This window comes from Schistocerca nitens, chromosome 2 (genome assembly GCF_023898315.1).
Source record: "Schistocerca nitens isolate TAMUIC-IGC-003100 chromosome 2, iqSchNite1.1, whole genome shotgun sequence".
Classification (NCBI taxonomy): domain Eukaryota; kingdom Metazoa; phylum Arthropoda; class Insecta; order Orthoptera; family Acrididae; genus Schistocerca; species Schistocerca nitens.
This window is the reverse complement of record NC_064615.1, coordinates 319,133,081-319,160,864: the sequence shown is the minus strand read 5'-3', so window position 1 is coordinate 319,160,864 and position 27,784 is coordinate 319,133,081. Positions and strand designations below refer to the sequence as shown.

At 41.4% G+C, this 27,784-nt stretch overlaps 1 protein-coding gene across 1 annotated transcript in view; it reads right to left on the bottom strand.

Annotated features, from left to right (window-relative positions):
* Positions 1 to 1,018: 1,018 nt before the first annotated feature.
* Positions 1,019 to 27,784, bottom strand: part of LOC126236098 (beta-catenin-like protein 1) — a 96,177-nt gene continuing 69,411 nt past the window's right edge. The window contains exons 8-11 of the mRNA XM_049945166.1: positions 25,626 to 25,807; positions 22,345 to 22,523; positions 10,097 to 10,286; positions 1,019 to 1,182 (exon numbers count right to left, since the gene is read on the bottom strand). Of these exons, the coding sequence (XP_049801123.1) occupies positions 1,094 to 1,182; positions 10,097 to 10,286; positions 22,345 to 22,523; positions 25,626 to 25,807 (640 nt within the window). The 3' untranslated portion in view covers positions 1,019 to 1,093. The remainder of the gene's footprint in view (positions 1,183 to 10,096; positions 10,287 to 22,344; positions 22,524 to 25,625; positions 25,808 to 27,784) is intronic.

Genomic DNA, 27,784 nt, shown 5'->3' with positions numbered 1-27,784 from the left:
CAACAGTAACATCTCCGAATTGCGTTGAGTTGGATTCAACCCACCTGTAATGTTGGAATATTAGGACTGTTCTAAAAGAAACAAACTGGGGACTCTCAAATGAAAACTGCTGAAGGGATTGTCATGTCATCGCCTAGCAAAGAATGTATGGTCCCTATAAAAGTGCTGATGTCCTAACTCGTCTCTCAAATGACATGGGCTCATTCTCACGTGACGACAGAGTGGGAACATGCATGCGTTGACCATCCTCTGCACTCATCATGCTGAAAAACAGAGAAATAGAGTCTTCAAAAGAACAGCAAAGCGGTGTAGTGCATTTCCTGACAACTGGAGAGCAGGAAATGGAAGTTCATCAAAGAATGGCCGAGTGTATGAAGAGCACTTCACGTATATTGCAAAGATCAAGGCGTGGCACAAGCAACTCATGGAAGAAAGGACATCGTCGGCCAATGATGAACAATCTGGAATGCCACACTACGTTACCAATACCACTGTCCAGCAGGTGGATACCCTCACTCCTGGAGACCAGTAAGTTACAGTAGTAGCAGTTGCCCCAGAGGTCAGATTGAGCATTGGAAATGCAATGGATGCTCTGTGCTCTATCTGCAATTGGGCCATTCCTCAACGAATTTTCATTTCTTGCACTCTTTCTGCTGTAAGGAAATGCACTACACGCTTTTCGTCTTCTTTTGAAGTCTCCAGTTCTCTGTTTTCAGGTTTGCTGAATACCACGGATGATCACTGTGTGCCTATGGCCAATCTACTGTCATGTTGGTGTGCACCTACGTCATTACAGAAGTGTGTTCAGAGCCTCAGCATTCTTATACGGACCACACATTCCTTTATAGGCAATGTCATTATATCCCTTCAGCAGTTTTCATTTTACAGCCTCTGGCTTGTTTCTTTTTGAACTACCCTAATAAGTGAGAGCAGGGGCAACTTTTTGGTCTTCAAATATTAATTTAATTATCAATGGAAAATTGCAAGTTTTGCGCCAATAAAATTATGACACAATATATAAAAAAATATAACAAAATCTTTATTACAAGTCACTTTCAATTATTTACATACAAAACAAATCAAGTGACTAAAGTTAAAATTTGTCTACAAGCTGGAGTATATGTTGCTGTTCGACATCTCTCCAATCCGTATCACCTGCATCTCCAAGGTTTCCTGCATACTCTGAAAGAAGAAAGGGGCATGTTGAATTATGACTGTTTATCTAAAAAATATAAGATTACAATGTTGCTGCTATTTCCATAACATACTTCAGGAGTCACACCTGCTCTTTATTCAGAAGTATTACATGTATTAGATACATCTTTGTACCTGAAAAACTCCCTTTTGTTTTCATACCTTCTTCATTTGTCCCTTGAATTAACTGCAATCACTACATCTCAGTAAAATGAAAATCCTTCTCTTCCTAACATAGGCACTCATAGTTTTCTCCTGCTGTATTACTCACTGGTTTTTACGGATGATATTTTACATACCCAGGCAGATACTCCAGTGCGGTTAAACTGCTTTACATCTACACAATTACTCTGCAACTCATACAAACGTGTTTGGAAAAGAATTCATAGAACCATTTTCAGACTCTTTCTCTGCTGTTCCATCTTGAATAGCACTTGGAAAAAATGAATGCTTAAATCATTCTGTGTGAGCTCACATTTCTATTATTTTATCACAATGGTATTTTCTGCCAATGTAGGTGGAAGTCAACAAAATGGCGTTCAGAGGGAAAAAGATGGCAATTGTAATTTCATTAAAAGATCTTGCCACAACGAACAACACCTTTGTTTCAGTGATTAGACAACAAAGTCCAGGACAGAATAACAACAATATGGAAATGACAGATCACTACTCATCACTAAGAGGAGACCTTGGGTCACATCGAGGCACAAAGAAAAAGAATGTTAAAATATTTAAGCTTTCAGACAAATTCCTTCTTCCGAAGGAGATCTCTCTCTCTCTCTCTCTCTCTCTCTCTCTCTCTCTCTCTGACACACACACACACACACACACAGTCTCCAACTGCTGCCACCTGACTTTGACTGGCAATCTATCCTTTCCATATTGTTGTTTGTTTCAATTATTGTCACCCTGCCTCACTCATCACATCTGTGACATTTTCTCCAAATGCCATGCGAATAGGAAACAAGTTGCCTTTCTCTGAACTTTTTTGATGTCCTCTGGCAATCCTACATGCCAAAGATCACATACTGTGCAGAAATGCTCCAGAAGAGGGCAGAAAAGCAATTGCAAGCAGTCTCTCTAGCATATTTGTTGCATCTTCTAAGTGTTCTGCCAATAAATGCAATTTTTGGTCTGCATACCCAAATTTTTGGTCTGCATAACCAACAAAACTTTATATGTGATGGTTCCAATTTATGTTGCTGATAAATGTAATCTGTAGGTATTTAGATGAACACACAGCCCTTAAATTTATGAGATTTACCATCTAACCTAAATGTAACAGAGTTTTTGGAGTACTCATATTGAGGACCACACACTTTTTATTGTTCAGTGTCCATTGCCACTTTTCATACCATACAAATATCTTGTCTAAACCATTTTGCAATTGTTCTGATTTTTGGACGACTTTACTAGAAGGTGAGCAACAGCATAATCTGCAATTTTTCCAGTGTTTCTCATATTAGAACTGTACAATTTCATGTAAGCTTGCTGTACATTATTGTCTTAGTTCTCATTAATTACAGCTACCTTCAAGTAGCTTAGTAACTTCTGCAAACAACCCTCACACACTGAAATGATAAGCTTTGCAGGATGTCTAGTTCACTTATGGGCTTCAATTGCCACTTTTTCTGGCCTCTGACAAAGTTTCACAAATTGTAGTAAGCCAGTAGAAATGGCTACAGCCTGAAGACATATTTACTGATGATGGGGACAGTTTGTCATAAATATAATTTGTTTCTTAAAATAGATGAATCTCAAATGACATAAAATGTGGTTAAATAATGGAAAGTCTGGGTTGGAATATCATGCCCTGAAATGAGGGACATCCTACCTCAGCCCACCCCCCTGAAAAAAGTAGTGTTCCAGTGCCCCCCCCCCCTCTCCCCCTACCTCCGCAACATCCTAGTCCATCCCTACACTACTCCCAATCTCAAGCTCTTGCCACAGGAATCATATCCTGTGGAAGACCTACGTGCAAGACTTGTCCAATCCACACATACAGCACTTCCTATTCCAGTCCCCGTCACAAGTTATCTTATCCCGCCAGAGGGGGGCAACCTGTCAAAACAGCCATGTCGTGTACCAGTTCTGTTGCAGCTGCAATCCTCACTCAACTTTTTATATTGGTATGACTACCAAAAAGCAGATGACATGCTCTTCATTTTAAGTGGTGAATCCAGAAGAATTACAGAAGACAAATGCAATGCAGCATTTCACAAACTTGAGGGCAGGTGTTGGAGTGTTAAATTGTCACTAGCCCCTCACAAAACACTGTACCTCCTGCTGAAAGTGGACCTAATAAGAAACCCTAAAATAACATTAAATGACACAACAATTAGAAGAAGCACAGTATTAAGGTATCTAGGGGTATTTCTTGATGAACGTCATAACTTTGCACATCATGTAGAGGAAGCAGGCAGGAAAGATACCAACATGATGAATGATGTTGTAACCATTGTAAATAGGCAACTTCAGCTTTTCTTGAAGACAATCATACCACCAATCTATATTAGCAACAGCCGTAGGATATGGTGTGAGCATCTGGGCTCATAGACTGCATTTAGTGAAGCCAGCATCAATAAGTGAGAAGAGTTCAATGAGGTGTGCTACTGAAATTAACAGGCACGTACTGCACTACCCCAAATGATGCTTTGTTAGTAGTTCTAGGAATATGCCCATTGGACACGGAAATTAGGAAAAGGGGGGGTCTTTTACTGGTCAAAGAAAGACAATCAAATGGAAGCACTACGGGTGCTTGGACTGAAGCCAATTCGAAAAAGGCAATAAAAGATCGTATATTACAACTATGGCAAAATGAATGGGACACTTCACGCACTGGCAGGAGAACATATGAATTTCTCCTTATCATGATGGAGAGATTAAAAATGAAATTTCTCAACCATTCAAGTGGATTGATACATTAGCTGACTGGCCATGGCTCTTATGCCATGTATCTACATAAAACCAGAGGACAGATGAATGATAGCTACACCTGTGGCAGTGTGGGCATACCAGAACACACATTGTAGGGCTACATGCTCTATGAAGATGCAGCGGATAATAGACATTAGGTATTAAGGATATGGGATCCCAAAGCAGCACCAAGGAGAGAGTCAACCTACTGCATCTTGGATGATACTTCAGCCGCAGTATCCAAGAAGGCCAAGGAAGGCTCCAAGAGGCATTCAACCATATGTAATCAAGCTGCTGCCCAGGCTAAACATACTCTGTAGATGGAGAGAAGGGGATTGAGGTCAGCAACCTCCAAGTGAAATACTGCCGCAAGAATCTATATTGCGTTGGTGCAAATGAGCACAGAAGTGTGGACTTTAACAAGTAACAGTGATGGGTGGAATTACTCAATACAGTGAAAATGCTGATGACATGCTGCCTGACACCCAAGGAATCCAGCAGACTATGGCTGTTGACCAGGCTACCATGAGGGCGGATCCAGTGGCATAAACAACCATCTAAAAGATAAATGCATCAAAATAAATGAACAAACAGCGAACAAATTCTGCAGTGTTTGTAGTAGACTAGTATCTGGGTAATTGTTTAAGGGTTTTAATGTAGTTTTGTAGTACAGGGTGTATACGTGGACAAGGAAAAAATATTCCCGGATTTCCCGGTTAAAAATACACTTTCTCCCGTGTGAAAATACACTTTTTCCGTGTTAAGTGACACTATACTCTTATTATTAGGCACTGTAAAACTCATCAGCCCTTTGAATGTTTATGGTTTTATATACCGGAGTAGAATTTCCTGGCACTTTAGAAAACGAAACTCAGGGGGGCAAAACACGTTTAAAAGACCTTTGATGTGCAGCAACACATACGCTGCATATTTTCGTATTACGAAGTTATAAATTCGAATTCCACCAAACACTGCATGTAGTCAGCCAATAGCAAGATCACTCTTAAGTAGCGTGAACACACACACACACACACACACACACACACACACACACAGATATATATATATATATATATTTGCGCTTGTTACACTTTAAGATACATCACACAAATGTGCCAGTAAAATTTTTAACAACGACATAAATATCTGATCTTCTGGGCTCGAAATTCTTCTAAATGGTCATCCTCAAAGAGTCGATTTTTAAATGAGAGTCAAACACTTTGTGATTTAAGAAATTCACCGTACATTCTCGCACATAGCTCATCTTATTTAAAAGGAAATCGGCTTTGAATGTAATGCTTTTCAAATCACTATTCACAATGTTTTCCCGCGACCTGTTAGAAATAGGTTCGTTTCACCAGTTGCAAGAGAGCACCAGATAACAAGCATCACCGCGCTTGTGCAGCTACGATGATGCAGGAAGCCCATATCTTCGTACGTGTAGAACATTAAAAGATTTTACATTATGTCATAAAAGAAACAAGACATCAGAGGATACTTCAAGAGCGTTGGAATTTCGTGAACCATACTAAAACGCATAATTCGGCTTAAAATGCTCATTCATATGTCAATTTTCTTGGAGTACCAGTACTGTATTATCTCATGTTTGGTTCTTTATTATGGCATAATGCCATACGTGCACTTGAAATGCAGTGAACAGTTGAAACTAGCCAACACTTCGTTTCAAATAAACTGACTGCCTCAACAAAAATCTAAAAATAATAACATATTTTAGTCTTCCGTAACTACGCGAACGTATTTTAATTCATTTGATAGCTCCCGGCCACAAAAATCCGTTTGCTATCATTTAACGTGAGAGCAGTAAATGAAGAGGAAACAACAAAATCACTGAACGTAAACACAGGTCACGTGGAGACGACCCACCTCCCCACCAATACTCAGACTGCTCTGTGCATCAGCCCCAGATTTACTAATTTCCGAACCGGGGCAATATTAAGTAGTGGCGCCCAGCCACACTTCTGTAACCAGAGGCGGGAGATGGTACAACTCATACGCGACTCAACTGCGCATGCGCAAGAGCCCGACCGCAACTGCTCAAACGAATCTAATTTAAACAGTTGTCAAGTCACGTTCATCGGAGGCAATTTGTTGTTACAATGCACTGCATAGTCTTCCTAAAGCTTTTGACACACTTTGCTGTTGGCAGTCGCTTGTATGAGCACTGTTTTGTTGTTGTACACGGCGCATTTTTCTCTGCAACTTAAGTTTTATTTTAATTTTTTTTTTTCTCTCGTTCATGTTTTGTTGCTGCAGTATTATTCTGCAGTAGCGGGATACAGTAATATCTTTTGTTAGAGTATTGGTTTTTACCAGTCAAAATCGCAAAAATTTAATTGAAAACTAAAACAATGAAAAATTCCCGGAATTCTAAACAATTTCCGGGTTTTTCCCAGTTTTCTCCCGGATGAAAAAATTCCCGAGTTTTTCCCGGATCTCCCGGTTGTCCCGGGTCGTATACACCCTGTAGTAATATAAGTTGTTGAAGTTTTTTAATCTTTCTTAAAAAAAAAATAGTATCAGAAATAAATAATTAATACATAACTTATAACTATGCAAGGAAATGCGATTTGTGTGGCCTATTTCAGCTTTTTAGATAATAAGCTGTAATTATGAAGAATGAACAAATAAAATATCAACAACCTGTCTGCCAGGATGAATGGCCACTGCCAAACTGTTGCCAAGAGCAAAGAGGCCATCTCGTTGCACAACATGCAGCTGAACATAACTTGCCTGATTTCAACTGCTGCTTCATAATCCGTGCCGTCTGGATCCTTCCCTTCATCTCCAGCTTTCATGCACTGTGCAGATGGAAGTTATCCTTACAACAAATTCTTCACTCCCAAAATCATTCTGGCCTCAACCTACAATAACCTAATGTCCCCACCATCTCCACCCAGTTGTTTTCAACCACTCTGTCCTGCCATCTTCTCCCGATTCGCATCGCTGCACCCTCATTGTGAACTACTCCCTGCTGGTGCACCTGCTAATCTTTTCCCCTTATCTGCTACTCTCCTTTCTGCTCCCCACCCCATTCCCCCTCTTTCCCTGCAGCCTCCTAATGCTGTGCTTGGCAATCTCATCCTGCCACTTCTACTCCCTGCATGCTCTGCCAGGCAGTGCTGATTGCTGATTCCTCCTTCCCCACCCGTACCCTGCTATCCCTCCCCCTTCTCTGCTCCGCTCCAGACTGTTGCTCCCACTTGACACAATTCAGTTGTCTTCTGGCCAGAGTGGCAGAAGTGTGTGTGTGTGTGTGTTTTTGTTTTTCTTTTCTGAAGAAGGCTTCAGCTGAAAGCTTATGTGTAAAAGTCTTTTCATTGTGCCTGTTTGTAACTCAACATGTCATATTTATAGTGAGTAGCAATTTATCCTTTCATAATACTCTTAAAATATGGTTATACTCATCAGTGCCAACTGCACTGTATTCAAGAGTTACTAAAATAGTGATCAAATTAGTACACATTTTTTAACTAACACTTGCCAATGAAACTACACTCCTGGAAATTGAAATAAGAACACCGTGAATTCATTGTCCCAGGAAGGGGAAACTTTATTGACACATTCCTGGGGTCAGATACATCACATGATCACACTGACAGAACCACAGGCACATAGACACAGGCAACAGAGCATGCACAATGTCGGCACTAGTACAGTGTATATCCACCTTTCGCAGCAATGCAGGCTGCTATTCTCCCATGGAGACGATCGTAGAGATGCTGGATGTAGTCCTGTGGAACGGCTTGCCATGCCATTTCCACCTGGCGCCTCAGTTGGACCAGCGTTCGTGCTGGACGTGCAGACCGCGTGAGACGACGCTTCATCCAGTCCCAAACATGCTCAATGGGGGACAGATCCGGAGATCTTGCTGGCCAGGGTAGTTGACTTACACCTTCTAGAGCACGTTGGGTGGCACGGGATACATGCGGACGTGCATTGTCCTGTTGGAACAGCAAGTTCCCTTGCCGGTCTAGGAATGGTAGAATGATGGGTTCGATGACGGTTTGGATGTACCGTGCACTATTCAGTGTCCCCTCGACGATCACCATTGGTGTACGGCCAGTGTAGGAGATCGCTCCCCACACCATGATGCCGGGTGTTGGCCCTGTGTGCCTCGGTCGTATGCAGTCCTGATTGTGGCGCTCACCTGCACGGCGCCAAACACGCATACGACCATCATTGGCACCAAAGCAGAAGCGACTCTCATCGCTGGAGACGACACGTCTCCATTCGTCCCTCCATTCACGCCTGTCACGACACCACTGGAGGCAGGCTGCACGATGTTGGGGCGTGAGCGGAAGACGGCCTAACGGTGCGCGGGACCGTAGCCCAGCTTCATGGAGACGGTTGCGAATGGTCCTCACCGATACCCCAGGAGCAACAGTGTCCCTAATTTGCTGGGAAGTGGCGGTGCGGTCCCCTACGGCACTGCGTAGGATCCTACGGTCTTGGCGTGCATCCATGCGTCGCTGCGGTCCGGTCCCAGGTCGACGGGCACGTGCACCTTCCGCCGACCACTGGCGACAACATCGATGTACTGTGGAGACCTCACGCCCCACGTGTTGAGCAATTCGGCGGTACGTCCACCCGGCCTCCCGCATGCCCACTATACGCCCTCGCTCAAAGTCCGTCAACTGCACATACGGTTCACGTCCACGCTGTCGCGGCATGCTACCAGTGTTAAAGACTGCGATGGAGCTCCGTATGCCACGGCAAACTGGCTGACACTGACGGCGGCGGTGCACAAATGCTGCGCAGCTAGCGCCATTCGACGGCCAACACCGCGGTTCCTGGTGTGTCCGCTGTGCCGAGCGTGTGATCATTGCTTGTACAGCCCTCTCGCAGTGTCCGGAGCAAGTATGGTGGGTCTGACACACCGGTGTCAATGTGTTCTTTTTTCCATTTCCAGGAGTGTATCTCACAGCCAAGTAAAGATTATTTGCAGCAGACATTAGTGAATAATTTAATTATACAAGATTGAATAAGTCAGAAAGTCACAATTATGAAGGAATTCAATGTAGTGAAACATAGTTCAGCTACTTAGCTACAGCCTCAGGGACAGTTACGCCTGGCTGACAGCAAATCAGTTCTACCATAAAAAAATAACATGCATGTTGTCAGACACACAGTCTGATTCAGAAAAAGATAGGAGTTACAATGTAGAGCGAGGAAATGGTGAATTATATACTGAATGGATGAGTTTATATTGACAATCTAGCAGTCTCTTGATGAAATGGTGACATTGGTGACTTCAGACACACAACCCAGATTTTCCACATAAATGACAGGTGCTGGGTGCCAATAGGAGAGAGAGCAGCCAGCCATCAGGCACTTTGCACCTGGACAGCATAAAGGATGCAGCTGACAAGCAGAGATGAGACATGTAGGTAAGCTGTCTATGTTGGCCTTGATTGTGTCTTATGTCATTTGTTGCAGTGAGGAAATGAAAATTTAATGAAGTATGTTCTTTTCTGTAGAACATGCAGAACAATTAGTAAGTCATATATTTGTCAATGAGCTTACTAACAATTGGTGCTTGTTTCTTTGCTGAACAACTCTGGGACTGTTATGTGTTCATCATTTTTTTAACGGATTATGTTGGAGGGAAACTTCTGACTCATTTGAGATTCACCTACACAGCCTGCCAATCAGTATTCCCTGATTCTTCATAACATTTATCATTTAACCAGAAAGCTTTCCTTCCTGCCACTTTCAATTACATTACACAATTAAAGAAAGTGCCATGTGCCCTCCAACACTCCACAAAAAAAACAGTGAATGGATGTGATGTCTTCTCACTAAACAAGAGAATAAATTACATAAATCTGTAGAACTGGAGACAAACTGTTTCTAGAATACAACAAGGGCTGTGAATGTAGAAAAAATATGTCGGTAAACTCATTATTGGTACACACATCATATGATGACATGTTTATGTCTTCTCATAGCATTGGATTAAACTTACCTCTCATAACATGCCTTATTGTTTTCACTGAGCCACCCCTCAAATTCAGGATCTGAGTTACTCGCTGCTTGATGGAGCTGGGACCTCCTGTACATACTTCCAATATAATATAATCTACAAGCTGTAATGTGAACAGACCACCTTCAAGTCGCCGCAAGTAATTGCTGTCATCATCTTCATCCTCACCATCCTGAAAAGTAATAATAATATTGCTTATGAACTTCATGAATACTTTAGTGAAATGGTAACCTTACAGAAGATGTCTATCAAAAAAACGTGGATACCATAATTTTACGTGTGTATTTGCTGAAAACTGGAATGTTGCCACAGAATGGTTTTTAAATGTTATGTAAATTTGTTATAAATTAAAGATTGGTATATTGTTCTAAACAGCAGGTAAAGAACATAAAAGTACTGCATTCAGTTTCACTTATCTCAAGCATCAATAGCAAAAATGGCTGTGATAGATAATCCATAGTTCTTAGATACAAGTGAGTCTTATTTTCATGGGTCTCACAAACTGTTTATAGTCAACAGAACTCAATATTGTATTTCACTGTATGTTTTGTAGTATTGTCTTTTAGTGAATTATTCACTGTAGGCTGAAGACTATATTGAAATGAATGAAGGAAGATTGGCATGTAATGTTTAACAACAACGAGGTCATTAGAGAAGGTGCACAAGCTTGGACTGGACAATGTCGTACAGATATGATCCATTAACACACATTGCTTTGTTTTCCCCATTTAAGGACTTGGTATCTTCTTCTAGGACTGCTGAGAAAACTTTTGGTGATAAGGGATCTCCTTGGCCGACACCTCTTTCAATTCTGAACTGCACTATTATGCTGAAGTCCAAGGGAAGCTGTCAAATTAGCACAATATACAGTTACACAGAGATTCCACAATCAAGCATACTCAGTAACTGATACAGATTCGGATAACAATTTAGTAAGGATCACAAATAAAATGAATTTTAAGAGACTCACCCTAAAGAATCATTGTGGAAAGAAGTGGCATACTGAAGCACTGAGGAATGATAAGATGTGCATGATATTCTCTAAGGCTGTAGGTACTGCCATGTTGTATGCTACAGACGGTAGGCAGAAGTGGAATGGATGTCTCTCCAAAGCGGAATCATAGAGTGAGAACAGTTGAACATTAGTACAACGAAGGTAAATGCAAAGAAAACTTGAACAACAGAATAAATAATTCAGTAGATCGACAAAAGAAGAAAAATGTTTGGAAAAACCGAAATACAGAATTATAAATTGATTAGGACTGAAATAAATAAAACTGATTAGGAATAAAATAAATAAGTGGTGCAGGGAAGCCAAGTTGAAAGAGCTGCATGGGAAAGGTGAATAAATTGAAAAGGAAATAGTCACTGGAGAGATTGATTTAGCACACAGAACAGTCAGAACAACCTTTGGGGAAATTAAAAGCAAAGGTACCAACATTAAGACCACAATGGGAAGTCCACTGCTCAACTCACAGTAAAGTGCAGATAGGTACAAAGAGACCCTTACAAGGGGAAAGACTTGATTGACAACATGACAGAAGAAATGTTAATCAATACGGAAGACAAATGGGACGCAGTATTAGAGTCAGAGGTCAACAGAGTTTTGCAAGTCTTGCGATCAAATACGGCAGAAGGGATTGACAATACATCATCGAAATTTCTAAAATCATTGAGTGTTAAGTGGCAACCAACGGACTACTGAAGTTATTATGTAGAATCGATGAAGATGGAAATATATCACTAGACTTTCAGAAAAATATCTCCACAAAATCCTGAAGATATCAAGGGCAGATAAATGTGAAAACTATCGCACAATCAACTTAAAATCTCATGCATCCAAGTTGCTGACAAGAATAATAAACAGCAGAATGGAAAAGAATATCCAAGAGCTGCTAGATGACATTCAGTTTGGCTTTTAGGGGAGTGAAGGCACCAGACGTGTTGTTCTGACGTTGCATCTATTCTGATAATGGAAGCAAGGCTTACGAAAAATCAAGTCACGTTAACTGGATTTCTCGATCCTGAAAAGTGTCCAGCAATGTAAAATGGCATAAGATATTCGAAAGCCTGTGAAAAACAGGATTAAGCTATATGGAAATATGGATCACACACATTATTCACAAGGACCAAATGGGAGTGAAATACCAAGAATGAAGTGGTAGGGTAGGAAAGGGCAGAAGACAAGGATGCAGCCTCTCTCTCCTAACATTCAATTTGTACATCGAAGAAGCAATAACAGAAATAAAGAAAGGTTCAAAAAGGTAATTAAAATTCAGGTGGAAGGATAACAGTGATAAGATTCACTGATGACATTTTATCAAAATGGGTGTCTACAAAGCAAAGTAAGGGAATAAAACATACCAGAAAAAGCGAGGACATGAAAAATTACAATAGTACATGCAAATTGGGCATTCCAGGCCAAAAAAATTCAAACATCAAACAGAGGCCTTAATTAGTGGAACAAAATTTCTGAGAATGTACATTTTAAGCACAGCACTATACAGTAGTGAATCATGGACTGAGGGGACAATGGGAAAGAACAGAATCAAAGTGTTTGAGATGTGGTACTATGAAACAATGTTGAAAATTAGATGGGCTGATATGATCAGAAATGAGGTGCTTTTCTGCAGATTCGAGAAAAAGAAACATATGTTCAACATTGACAAGAAGACACGACAAGGACATACGTTACAACATCATCGGATAATTTTCATAACACTAGAAGGAGCTGCAAGGGTAAAAACGGCAGAGGAAGACAGAGATCAGAATACATCCAATAAACAAATAAGTCATTAGGTCAGTATGTAGTCCCAATTTCATTTTTCAAAGAGTACTCTAAGGCAATGGCCCATTACTTAGCTTGTATTTATTATGAAGCTCTAACCCAGCACAAATTCCCAAGCAACTGTTTCCAGTCAGCTCTAACCCAGCGCAAATTCCCAAGCAACTGTTTCCAGTCTCTCCTGTGTATAAGAAGGGCAAAATAATGGACCCACAAAATTACAGGCCAATACTCCTAACATCAGTTTGCAGAAAACCTTTATGTCCATGAATCAGTATGGTTTTACAAAGCATCGTTTGTGCAAAATTTGAGTTTGCCCTTTTCTCATGATATACTGTGAACTACAGATGAAGGACAACACACAGATCCCACATTTCTAGATTTTTGGAAAGCATTTGATACACTGCCCCACTGCAGGCAGTTAGAGAAGGTACGGGCATATGGAACAGGTTCACAAATATGCGAGTAGCTTGAAGACTTCTTAAGTTATAAAACACAGTATGTTGTCCTCAATGGCGAATGTTCATCAGAGACAAAGGTATCATCAGGGGTGCCCCAGGGAAATGTGATAGGACAACTGTTATTCTCTACATACATAAATGACTTGGCGGACAAGGTGGGTAGCAGTGTATGGTTGTTTGCTGATGATGCTGTGGTGAACGGTAAGATGTCAAAGTTGAGTGATTACAGAAGGATACAACATGACAGACAAAATTTCTATTTAGTGTGATGAATGACAGCTAGCTTTAAATGTGGAAAAAATGTAAGTTAATGTGGATGAGTAGGAAAAACAAACCCATAATGTTGGGATACAGCATTAGTAGTGCCCTGCTTGACACAAACATATTGTTTAAATATCCGGGCTTAATGCAGCAAAGCAATATGAAATGGAACATGCGTGTGATGATTATTGTATGGGAGGCAAATGGTCTACTTCGGTTTATTGGGATAATTCTAGGAAAGTGTGGTTCACCTGTAAAGGAGACCGTATAAATGTGGAACCTATTCTTGAGTACTGCTCAAGTGCTTGGGATCTATTCCAGGTCAGATTAAAGGAAGACACCCAAGCAAATCAGAGGCGGGCTGCCAGATTTGTTACTGTTAGATTCGAACAACACACAAGTGTTACAGAGATGCTTCGAGAATTCAAATGGGAATCCCTGGAAAGAAGGCGATATTCTTTTCGAGGAACACTATTGAGAAAATTTAGACAACTAGCATTTGAAGCTGACTGAAGAATGATTCTGTTGCCTCTAACATACCACAAAGATAAGGTACGAGAAATGAGGGCTCTTAAGGGGGCATATAGACAGTCGTTTTTCCCTTGTTCTATTTGCGAGAGGCACAGGAAAGGAAATGACTAATAATGGTACAGGGTACCCTCTGCGATGTGCCGTAAAGTGGATTGTGGAGTATCGATGTAGATGCAGAAATAACTGAGGATATAGGGTGGTTGCTATACTGAGATGAAGAAATTAGCACAACACGATAATTTGTGGCGGGCTGTATCAAACCAGTCAGATGACCGATGACTTAAAAATAAATAAATACATAAACATGTATTCAATGTATTAGCATAGGCTGATCAAATTTACTTCTTCTCAGAGATTGGCAGTACCAATATTGTTGACCAAGGAGTCAAAAGCCTTCTCAAAATCGGACTCTATAGTTCTGCTCACTGAAATTTCGAAGGCAGGAGACAAGGTACTGGCAGAAGTAAAGCTGTTAGGATAGGTCGTGAGTCATGCTTGGGTAGCTCAGTCGGTAGAGCACTTGCCCTCGAAAGGCAGGTCTCGAGTTCGAGTCTTGGTCCAGCACACAGTTTTAATCTGTCAGGAAGTTTCATAACCTGTTCACTGCTTTTAAGTAGTCCATTACGCTGTATCCAATTCTAAAGCTGGCTTGATACTTCCTATTTTTAAAATTCATTTTTCTCTTCACAGTTGGTAATAATTTTAGTTACTACCGTATATATTATGAATACGAAGCTGATAGGTTTGTAGTTATCTGTCTTGTTTATCTCCTGGCGTATGAATGAGAATAATTACAACATTATCATCTTTCTTAAATATTCTGCATATAATTTTGCAAGTTCCTTTTGCGTAACTTTTCTGTCAGATTTAATTATGTACACTGAAACATCACCATCTCACATGTACAGAACAGATAAACATAAATATGAAGTGTGATCAAAAAGTAAAGGGAATTTTTGTTTTTCTGAAAGAATCTTCATTTACTCACCAACAACAACTTCGTCCCCTTCAAAGTAATATTCCTCAGATATAATAGACTTGTGCCAGTACTTTTTCCACACTTGGAAGCACTCCTGGAACTCATTTTTCGTTATGGTGTCCAGCTTCTTTGGTGATTCTGTTTTTATCTCATCAATGATGGCAAAACGACGTCCTTTCACAATTCTCTTCAGCCTCAGGAACAGAGAGAAATCACAGAGGGCATGTCCAGTGAATACAGTGGCTGAACCAACATAACGATTTCGCATTTTTTTATTTTTATTTTTTATTTATTTATTTATTTATTTATTTATTTATTTTGCCAAAAAATTACAAACAAGCACTGAGTTGCGAGTGGGAGCATTATCATGAAGCTATTTCCACAAGTGGTTTTGCCACAATGCTGGCTGTTTTCTTTGGATTCCTTCACACAACTGCCACATAACTTTCAGGTAGTATTCATTATCGACTATACAACCATGAAGCAGGAATTCATGAGGCACTATACCATTTTAATTGAAGAAAACAGTGAGAAGAACCTTCAAATGATTGAATTTGTCAAATTCTTTTCGGTCTTGGCTCTTCAGGCAGTTTCCATTGGGACAATTGGGCCTTGGTTTCGACGTCATTACCCATATGCTCATGTTTTGTCACACGTTAAACCTTCTTTAGAAGTTCTGGATCACTGTCAACTTCATTCAGCAACCCCTGAGCAATATACACGTGGCATCGTTTTTGGTCAAAATTCAACAAGTTCAGAACGAACTTTCTTGCTACACATTTCATGCCTAAAACATCCAAAACAATTACTTGAAATGAGCCAAAGGATATGTCGTCATCTTTGCAACCTCTCCGATGGTGATTTGGCGATTTTCCAGAACCATTTTCTTTACTTCTTCCACAATGTCATCAGTATTTGATCTACTAGGGTATCCAGTGTGGTCGTCATCTTCAATATCTTCTTGACCCTGTTTGAAATGTTTATACTGTTATAACGTCTAAAGTTTAACAAATATATTTCAGAACGACACAACACATATAAGTCACAGAGTAAGTTGACAAGCAAGACGTGTACACGTTAGCATTCAAATGAGCACTGAGTCCCAGTCTAGCGGCCGCTGCTCGGCTGGCCGCTTAGGTGACGCAGCTGCTGCATGGCTGGCAGACAGCGCCACACGTAGAGGACGCGCGTAATTGTGCGGCGGCACTTTGAATGATCGGCGAGTCACAACACTTTTCCCCCCTTTGAAATTGTTGCACTGGTCTTGATGGAGGTGTCCTGGAGATGGCTAACGTCCATAGGCGTTGTTTGACTCACCGTAAAGTCTCGAGGAGGAGGCTTCCCATACGGACGGAAGTGTCCCCGATGATAATGGGTCGAGATGACAGGAGACATAGGGGTCGAATCTGCTGGGGCCCCCTGCACCAATCTGACCATTGCAGCAAGTCCAGTTGATATGACAGGAGACATGGGCGATGTGTCAGCGTCCGTTGGAGGAGGAGGCGAGTAGATTTGCTCTGACGGAGGATGGTTATCCGGTTCCTGCATGGGCACGTCTCCTGGTGGCGTCCGTTCTTGTGCTGGCATCGCAATGACGGTGATAGGGCTGCGTTGTGAGTATTGAGAGATGCCAAGATCCCGAGCGTCAGGTAGGGCCAAAAGTGGTGTAGCGGCATTCGGAACAGGCGTTGCTGGCACACGAGGCCGAAGCTGGTCCAAATGACGCACTGCAACACTCGTGTCCGTCTGGATTTCATACAGGCATCTGCCACGGTGTCTTAAGATGCGGCCCGGGCTCCATTTTGGCCGCCTGCCATATCCCCGTACCCAGACAAGGTCATCGGAGGTGAACCGGCCAAGGGAAGGCACCCGCGGCCGTGAGGTGGGAGGCCGCAGAAGATGAAGTAGCGTGCGGGGCTGTCGGCCATGTAAGAGCTCAGCCGGGTTGTGGTCGCCCATGGGGGTGATACGGTAAGATGCCAGAAACTGGAGAAGCACATCACCAGCAGTAGAAGAAATCAGAAGTTTCCGCATCTGAGCCTTAAATGTGTGGACCAGTCGTTCAGCCTCACCGTTGGATTGTGGATGGAACGGCGGGGCCATGACATGCATAACGCCGTGACGAGCACAAAAATCCGCAAATTCGGAAGAGGCAAATTGCGGACCATTATCAGTAACAAGAGTAGAGGGGAGGCCATCCAAAGAAAAAATGCAGGCGAGAGCACTGGTGGTTGCCGCGGTGGTAGGCGACGTGCAACGGACAATGAAAGGAAAGTTAGAGTAGGCATCAATTACGAGGAGCCAATAAGTACCAAAAAGGGTCCCGCAAAGTCAGCATGAATGCACTCCCAGGGCTTCTCAAGCGAAGGCCACAGTGACAAAGATGACTTCAGGGCAGCGGCCTGTGACGCACTAGGGCCGCAGGCAGCGACCATGTGTGCTATTTCAGAGTCGATGCCAGGCCAGTACACATGACGATGTGCCAGAGATTTTGTGCGAGACCCAGCCCAGCGCCCTTGGTGAAGGAGGCGCAATACCGAAGCACGCAAAGACACAGGTACCACGACACGCGGCGAAGCATTGTCAGTGGAGAGGAGGATAACACCATCCCTAGCTGTGAGGCGGTAGCGCAAAGCGTAGTAGTTCCGCAACGGATCAGAAGTCTTAGTGGACGGGCGATCTGGCCAACCCTTCTGAATACAGCGTACAACCCGGGAGAGGGTAGGGTCAGAAATCGTAGCAGCCGCCAGCCTGTCCCCAGTGATAGGGAACCCGTCCACAACCCGCTGCTCGGCAACATCTAGGTGGAAACACAAAAGTTCGTCCCTATCGAATGCCTGATCAGGACGCATGCGAAGGCGAGACAGAGCATCAGCATTTGCATGTTAAGCCGTTGGCCGGAAATGAATCTCATAATTGAAATGAGACAAGTAAAGAGCCCAACGCTGGAGGCAGTGTGCAGCCTTGTCGGGAAGTGACGTTGATGGATGAAACAAGGAAACAAGTGGTTTGTGATCCGTAACAAGATGAAATTTTGAACCATAGAGAAAAACACGAAACTTATGAAGAGCATAAATAATGGCCAAAGCTTCTTTTTCAATTTGAGAATACTTTTGTTGGGCATCCGTGAGCGTTTTGGAGGCATAAGGAATGGGTTGTTCTGAACCGTCAGAAAAATGGTGCGCAAGGACTGCACCGACCCCGTATTGAGAGGCGTCTGTGGCAAGAACAAGATGTTGGCCAGGTCGATAAGTAGCCAGGCACGGGGCCTGTTTCAGCATAGTCTTCAATTTCTGGAAAGCCGCATCGCATGACACGGACCAGTGAAAAGGCACGTTTTTACGCAACAGGCGATGCAACGGCTGAGCCACCAAAGCCGCAGACGATAAAAACTTGTGATAGTATGCTATTTTCCCCAAGAAGGCCGCAGTTCCTTAACAGATGTAGGGCGAGGAAGGCCATCGATCGCAGCGACAGTTTGCTGAAGCGGACGAATACCATCCCGAGAGAGTTGAAACCCCAAGTACGTGATAGCATCTATCACGTGCCTTAAAAAATTGTGATTTCTGAAGATTACACTTAAGACCGGCAGTCTGTAAGACATGAAAAAGTGTGCGGAGATTTTGAAGATGTTCTTCAGTGGTAGAGCCAGTGACAACAATGTCGTCCATGTAACTGATACACCCAGGGACAGGGAGCAATAATTGTTCCAAGAATCTCTGAAAGAGAGCAGGGGCGCTAGAAACCCCTAATGGCAAGCGTTGGTATTGATAGAGGCCGAAAGGCGTGTTAAGGACCAGAAACTGCCGGGAAGCAGCGCCGAGAGGAAGTTGTTGATAAGCTTCTGACAGGTCAATTTTAGAAAAATACTGGCCTCCAGCAAGTTTAGTGAACAGTTCTTCAGGACGGGGCATAGGGTAAGTGTCAATGAGGCATTGAGCATTTACAGTGGCTTTGAAATTGACACAGAGACGAATATCACCATTTGGCTTAGCAACGACAACGACAGGAGAGGACCACTCACTGGAAGTGACAGGAAGCAAGACCCCTGAAGTAGTGAGACGATCCAACTCCCGTTTTACCCGATCACGAAGGGCCGCAGGAATGGGCCGAGCCCGAAAAAACTTAGGCCGAGCAGTGGGTTTGAGAGTGATATGAGCTTCAAAGTTGTTTGCATGGCCTAACCTAGGAGAAAAAAGGGACGAAAATGTCGTCGACAAGGAATCCAGTTGAGCATAAGGAATAGCATCAGAGACAATCTATGGAGAACCCAAAAACGCAAAAGGCATCGAAACCAAAAAGATTTTCTGCGTTGCTCTGGTCGACCACAAATATGGGAACAGTGCAAACGACGGATTTGTAAGATACCTCAGCATTAAACTGTCCCAAGAGAGAAATCTTCTGTTTATTGTACATCCGTAATTGCCGAGTGACAGGTGACAGGAGTGGAGAACCCAACTGAAGATATGCCTGAGAATTAATTATAGTGGCAGCAGAATTGGTATCCACTTGCATGCGAACATCTCGACCAAGGATTTGGACAGTGAGGAATAACCTCCCTGAAAGGGAAGAAGTGCAATTGACAGACAACACAGAATCAGAATCAGCGTCATGTTCATGAACATCATGTATGCGGTCGGATTTGCAAACGGAAGACACATGACCTTTCTTTCTGCAATTGTGACACACAGCCCAACGTTGGGGACAATCCTCGCGTGAATGTTTCGTAAAACACCGCGGACATGAAGGAAGTTGCCGGGGGTTTTGCTGCAGTTTCTTAGCGGGTTGTTTACGACTAGGCCGAGGCTGCGCGTGGGAGCGCACTGCGGCCACGTCGGTCGGCGGGGATGCACCGAACGCGTTGTCTACAGCGCACAGAAGTTGTATTTCCCCGACATCACCCCACGCCTCTATTTGCGCCCCAGCGGTGTGAGAAATTTCAAAAGACTGCGCAATGGAGAGAACTTCATCTAGAGTCGGATTCGCCAACTGAAGGGCACGTTGCCAAACTTCTTTGTCGGGCGCCGACCGGATAATAGCATCCCGTACCATGGAATCGGCATAGGATTCTTTGTGAACGTCAGTAACAAATTGACACTTTCGACTGAGGCCGTGAAGTTCAGCAGCCCAAGCACGATAGGATTGATGTGGCTGTTTTTGACAACGATAAAAGGCAACACGAGAGGCTACCACATGCATTTGCTTTTGAAAATAGACAGACAGAAGTGAGCACATTTCAGCAAAGGACAAAGATGCAGGATCCTTCAAAGGAGCCAGTTGCGACAACAACTGATACATTTGAGGTGAAATCCAGGAAAGGAACAGAGACTTACATGGTTGTTCGTCCGTGACATGAAATGCCAAAAAGTGCTGTCGAAGATGTTTTTCATAATCAGACCAGTCTTCTGCCGTCTCGTCGTAGTGAGGAAAAGGAGGTACAGCCAACGACGAGAAACGCCCCGCATTTCATGCTGCGACAAAATCGCGAATCACCGCTGTTAGAAGCGTTTGCTGTTCAAGAAGATTTTGCAATAGTTGCTCGACAGTAGCCATGGAACCCTGTGGGTCAACGGTGAAAAGGAAAAATCCACTACCTCGTCGCCAATTGTTATAACGTCAAGTTTAACAAATATATTTCAGGACGACACAACACATATAAGTCACAGAGTAAGTTGACAAGCAAGACGTGTACACGTTAGCATTCGAATGAGCACTGAGTCCCAGTCTAGCGGCCGCTGCTCGGCTGGTCGCTTAGGTGGCGCAGCTGCTGCATGGCTGGCAGACAGCGCCGCACGTAGAGGACACGCGTAATTGCGCGGCGGCGCTTTGAATGATCGGCGAGTCACAACATATACCACTCATAAACTGTCTTACTCATAGTATGTTTGCCAAAAGCCACAGGCAACATTTTGAATGCAGAGGTGTGCTTTATTACATTTTTCGAGTAAAATTTAATGCATATTCTTCGATCCATCTTATTCAAAAGTAAAAATTTGCTGAGTGCTCGAAAACATGCCTAACCTTTTCAGTGTCAACACTAAACTAAATATTCAAAACAGCTGAAAATGCAAATATACATCAGGAGCATGTGCACCAATAAGATGAAAAAAACTGAAAATCGGATGTATAAGGTCTACAAAATTAAAACATTCATGTTACTTTTTGATCACATCTCGTAAGTGAAAATGTTCTCATTCATTTGGTTTTCATCTGTTTTTGCTACGTGTCCATAAAATTTCAACTGTCATTTCTGCATTGTGTACAAGATCTATTTGGTCTACTTGTAGAACTCCTCATTTTTCCATTCTTCTAAGTTTTACAGTAGTCTTCTGGTGCCCCAGAATTTCCAAGATACTTCCTTTCCTTCTTTTCAAATCCTTTCTATTGTATTTTCATTTAAAATAAGATGCTTCGAAGCAGAGTCCCTCTGGTTTTAAAGCTGAATTATAGTGCCTGATTTTGGCCTTCTAGGATATTGCTCACTTTGTACCTGTTCTGTGTTAGTTTGTAAGCAAAGTCCAATTTTCTGGCTCTTCCTTTGGCAGCCTCTTTATCCAGTCCACTGGGTTGACTCCGTTCTCCTCGGTCTGTCCTGTTAATCTTCCCATGTTTTACATTCAAGTATTTCTTCCCGTGATGACTGTGTTCCATATATTCTGTCTTCTCACGTGAGCCTCTCAGACCTGTATTCCAGCAATTTCATGCAAGATCTCCAGCATTCTTTGCACATCCTTCTTGTTTTCAGGCTGAAAGGGCAAGGTCATTGGCAAAAGCTAATCACTTATTTTCCATGTTGTTTCCTTTTTCCCAAGGGGTGTTTCACTTAGTCCTTCCAACTTCAGCACTTTTTCCTAGGGTTTCATTATTTTCTACAGGACAGTATTGAAGACAATTGGGGATAATTCATCTCCCTGCCTGTCCCCAGTCTGTATTTCAGAGAGATCACAGATTTCTGCAAAAAGTGTAACTTGCTGTCAGAGTTTGTTTTCCTACCTGTATTTAACTAATTTCATTTTAGATGTCATCTTTCCGATACAAATATATTCTTTCAAACACTGATGATAAATCTTGTACATAGAGTAGAAGTAGTAGTAGTAGTAGTAGTAGTAGTAGTAATGTTGTTGTTGTTACAGACAACATATCAACTAAAATTAAAGAAACTTTTAACCTATTTCATTATAAAGTTGATGAGAATTTGCATTTCATTCCATACCTTTCGCTCGCGGTCTAGCTCTGCATCCACCTGTTCAACCTTCTCCAGATATTTAAAATGCAGTTCTAAAAGTCGATCGACTTTTTCATGATCATTCTCCGTAAACTTATTTAACAATCTTTGGCGCTGTGGTCCCCGACAGTTGCGCAGCATACTTGCAATAATTGAGACCACGTGTTCTGTTGGAAGTAAGAAATAATATTTTTAACCTCAAGTACACCATATTAAATAATTTCAAATATCCCCAGCTAATGCCCCCCATTTACATTTAATTACTCTCTGTGATAAGCTACATATGATTGCAGATAACATTTAGAGGCTATATAAGAGCAAAGCCTGGCACACACATGGTATTAATATCATTGAAATTTTGTCTTTGTTACGTTGATACATTCTGGAAATAATGTAAGTCAAGTTCAACTTATCTGCAAAATAGTTTAAATCGTTCTACTTTCTAATTTTTATTTTGTGTGTATTTTATTTAACTGGATACACTGGAATAAGGTGCTGTGGTAAAATTCTTTGTCACAGCTGGATTACGGAAACCAAGAACTCAAGAGTATGCTCAGTCACTGTCAACAAAAAGGTGGCATAAATCAAGGATGATCATACTTCACTTCAAGATAATTCCTCTGAAAGACGCCTCAAAACTGCAACCACATTAATGAAAAAAATCAATATAGTGTATAACATGTTATTGGACAATTATTGGTTACAGATGTATGAAATAGCTAATACCGTATGCACACAAGAAGCAAAAATAAAGTATTTTTTCATTTTAATTAACTAGGAGAAAATTCCCTGCAAGACATGTGATGCATTAGTTGACTCCTGATGAGTAGCAAATACAGAAATAATCTTCTCAGCCAATGCATGGATTATTTAAACATGTCAAGTCAACTAATGTCATTTTGCAATTTGTCACTGCAGAATAGGCCGGCCGAAGTGGCCGCGCGGTTCTGGCGCTGCAGTCTGGAACCGCGAGACCGCTACGGTCGCAGGTTCGAATCCTGCCTCGGGCATGGATGTGTGTGATGTCCTTAGGTTAGTTAGGTTTAACTAGTTCTAAGTTCTAGGGGACTAATGACCTCAGCAGTTGAGTCCCATAGTGCTCAGAGCCATTTTTTTCACTGCAGAATATAACTGCAATTAAAGATCCCGTGTGGTAGTCACTGGGGAGAGGGAGAGAGAGAGAGAGAGAGAGAGAGAGAGGGAGAGAGAGAGAGAGAGAGAGAGAGAGAGAGAGAGAGAGAAAGATGGGGGGGGGGGGAGCAAGTAAAAAACAGAAAGGTTGTGGCCACTCGATTTCGGGCTGCAGAAGGTATTTTTCCTTCTTAAACTCCAAGCAGTGGGTAAAACAATTAGTAGCCGCTGGACCAGTGAGATGAAAATTTAAGATAAAAAGGCTAGATTGCAGAAAGAAAAATAAAATAAAGGCAATTCTGGACAACACACCTGCCTACAAAGGTGTTCTGGTGTATGGAAGACAAGTAATTCATAGAATGTACTATAAGAGTACCCATCCTGTTCACCAAATTTGTTATCTTCTTGACTTTCACCGAAGTTTGGGTTGGAAAATATTGAGTGTTCAATCCAGTGTTTTGTATCTGTACAGACATGACAATGCCACAAAATCATGACTGTCGGCACAAAATGGCCAATGGTGGCCCGAATACAAACCTGGGGAGCTGAAACTGGAAAGAGGGAAAGAAACTGGATATGTGAATCAATCTCCAGGAGAGCAGAGCATCCCAACATCACATAGAGATGAACATGAAGCAAACAAAATGCCATCAGTGTGAGTGACAGAGTAAGCTAAGCACATGGAAAACAGAGCATGGCGCAAGGTAAAGGCCACATCTGAGGTAGTTGATGTCTCATAAGAGCTACTTGGTCAGGCCTAATGAGGCCAGCAGGTGATTACCTGGGAGAGTGGTTTTGCCCATACAATGCCTTGCACACACTCTAAGTGACAGTGTTCTGTACTGTTTGGCTGCAATATCCATGCCAGCTCATCTGCATCCATCTCAGCATCTGCTGGTGGGGATACTAAATAATGGATACGGCAACTGTGCATGGGTAGTTCAAAAAGTTTCCAGAACTACATGTTATGTATAGAATCTACTCACTGGGAATATTAGCCCCAGTGCACAAAGAACTGACGTACAAGAGAAACAGACCAAAAAATAAACACATCTCTTTACCTAAACAAAGCTCTTTCATAGCCAGATCAAGAAAAATATCCTTGTCCTCCTAGATTGCTTTTATGGAAACAAATAAATACTTTCATGTGCTTCAATTTTGCTACATTATGTATGAAGAGTGCATGTGAGATAAGAACTGGGGGATGAATCAAATCACAGAGCACAGACAATATAACTGTGCATTTGTATGCGTGTTCTGTATTAATTAATTCTGAAGGAGGACATTGTCTGAAAGCTCAGTAAGGTTTTGTTCATGTGCCTGTCGATTGTTCAAAGGCTCAATTACATGGAAACTGCCTACATTTACTCCTTCCATTATTTGTTTTTAGAAACTGTAGTATAAGCTGGAATAAATATAATGTTCATAAAACAACAACAAACACTATCACTTTTTAAAAACGAAAAAACTTAATAAGAAGCATTAATACAAACTTTGAAAGTTTCATGTTCAACCTAAATTTTGGAGCTATCCATAATAATTTTGATCCAATATAACAAGAATGACAACAGCTATGAGATATGTGAATGTATACTTTCCTGGCATATACTGCTGACAAAAGTTTGTTGGGCTTCCATTTGAGCGGAAGAACTGAAATTCTGCAATGTATCAATGAGTGTCACTATTATCACCTTCTGGCAAAGATAAAGAGGATGATGAGTGACATTCATTGAAACATCACATATTTCACAGCAGCCACCCAGATGGAAGCCCAAGAACATTTCGTCAATTATGAGACATATAAATACTGAACTATGATTCTGTAAACATAACAAATTATGAAAAAGAAATGCATTATTAATTTGGTTGGAATTAATCAACTTTATTTTACTGAGCAACAGAACAAAATGGTGTTTTAAAAGGCATTAACAAAAATATTAATTTACTTGTTTATTAATCTGATAAGTATGATGAGAATGTAATAATAATTTGTTACCCATAGCAAGCAAGCTTTAGTCTTCTGAAGTATAAATAATCAATACCTTACACAGAAATGGAAAACAACCTAAATATCAAATTCCAGGAAACATTGTGTGGAAAAGCAAGTTTTAGCAATTTCAAATGAATGGAAACTTTACCTTCATGTTCTTCAGTGGTCAGTATACGCTTGCGATTCTTCTTTGGAGTTTTCATAAATAATGGAAAGATTGTTCGGAGTCCAAGGATATCTACAAATTTATTACAATTTTCTTTTCCATCTGGTCCAGACATGGCATGATCAAGTACTTTCAGCGAGCCATTTCGAGACAGTTTCTTTTCCCTGAAATGTATGTTCCCAGTAAGAAAACGCAAAACACACACACAAGAAATTCAGCTAAGTTTTGCTATGTACTGAAAACACATTATATCCCAAACCAATGAGTTCATCATGTTGTCTAAGCTGATAAGTGCTTTCCAATAAGTTTGGAGATTACAACTGACTTACACTGACTTCAAGGAAGCAGAAGAGCACAGCCTCCAAAAAACGTATTTTGTATGTCTATTACTTGTATATGAAAAGAACTATAACAGTTAAAGAATTTAATATACACAAATATTTTAATGGTATGAAGTAACTCACTGGATGGTAAATCATAAAAAGAGAAACATACACCATTCATTCACAATGCCAGAATAGCATTCTGGTCTGAGCTGCTGGAGTTGGTGATCATGAGTGTGTGAGGTGTGCTTGCTTGTATGACTGAATGATGTGTGGTTCTCTCTTTCTGACAAAGGGTGAGGCCAAAAGCTTATGTGTAAGCCTTTTTTAATTGTACCTGTCTGCAACTCAGCATGTTATCTTTACCGCAAACATGAATCTATCTTTTCCTACATTGTTGATATTCCTACCTGGAGATTCCATTCTTTCATGAGTTGGTAACAATTTTATAACTATCACAAAATATTTACACACTGACTGCGTGTCACATTGCTCAGCTAGTATCCACATTAGAAATATACACCAATAAATACCCATCAGCTGGCATCTATAGTGTGTTGCAGGAGAAATGGTCAATTTTCAGGGGTATGATAGGAATGGTCATTTGAAGCAAAAAGCTAAATTTGGATATAGGCCCTAGTCCGAATGGTTTCTCAGACAGAACACATTTAATGCACGTTCTTATTTATTTTCAGTATTGTTCCATACACTGTCCGGTTTACACATGTGCACCAATTATTAAATATTAAACATGCATTTTACAAAGTATCAACTGAAAAACACATATTTTTTAAACATTCACCTTTAAGTACTATCATACACATCACATTACAGCTGTAGTACAGCTCACAATAAATGTTCAAATATTCTGTCGTCAGCTTCAGTTCATTTTTGCATTCTTGGGAGAAAATGTTGTGTTGCTTGTCTGAGTGCCTCTGTACATTCCCCAATGAGTGCAGCAGCATCCATAATGTAACCAGATAGTTCCTCTCATGTATTCACTGCTCATTTGTGCACCTCAGATTTCTTTCAACCCCATACACAGAAATCTAATGGCTGAAGGTCTGTTGATCGTTATGGCCAGTCAACTGTACTATCATGGCCAATCCAGAAATTTAGATAAGTGCAATTGAAATATACCCTCACACATCTGGTAAAATGTGGACAAACTCCATCATCCTGGAAGTACGATGCAGTCCGTGTGGCACGTTATGACCTCAAGGTGTTCAAAAAAAAATCCAAAAAGTGCAAGTAATTATGGCCCATCATTAAATCTTCTCGAACGACTGGACCTATTAATCTATTATCGATCAAGCTGCACCAAACATATATTGAAAAACAAAGTTCAAAATTGGTTTCACTATAGCTTGTGAATTTTCCTGTGATCACATGATTATTACATGTGATGTTGATTCCATTTTGTGTGTGTAAATGTGGCTACACTAGTGAATGGTATTAATGGAAGCAAATGATGTATGGTCATTTAACCAGCGACAAAATTCAAGTTGTATGGGATTGTTGCCAATGCAAATATTATGGACACCCCTTATCTGAAATGTGTACAAGTTTTGCACACATAATGTTTGCCATACACACCTTCTTGGGACATTGATACATATAGAAAGTTGCCATGTGCTGGTAGAAGAACTACGCTGTACCATTTCAACAACATATGGCTGTTCCTGCACAGTTTGGTGAAGTAACATTCAGAAGAAAAATGCGAAGAATACCTATTTCACGCAATGTGCTGAATACTCTGACAAACACTCTACAATCAGGAATTACACAAGTTGGAAAGCGCTAACAGTATTCTTCAAC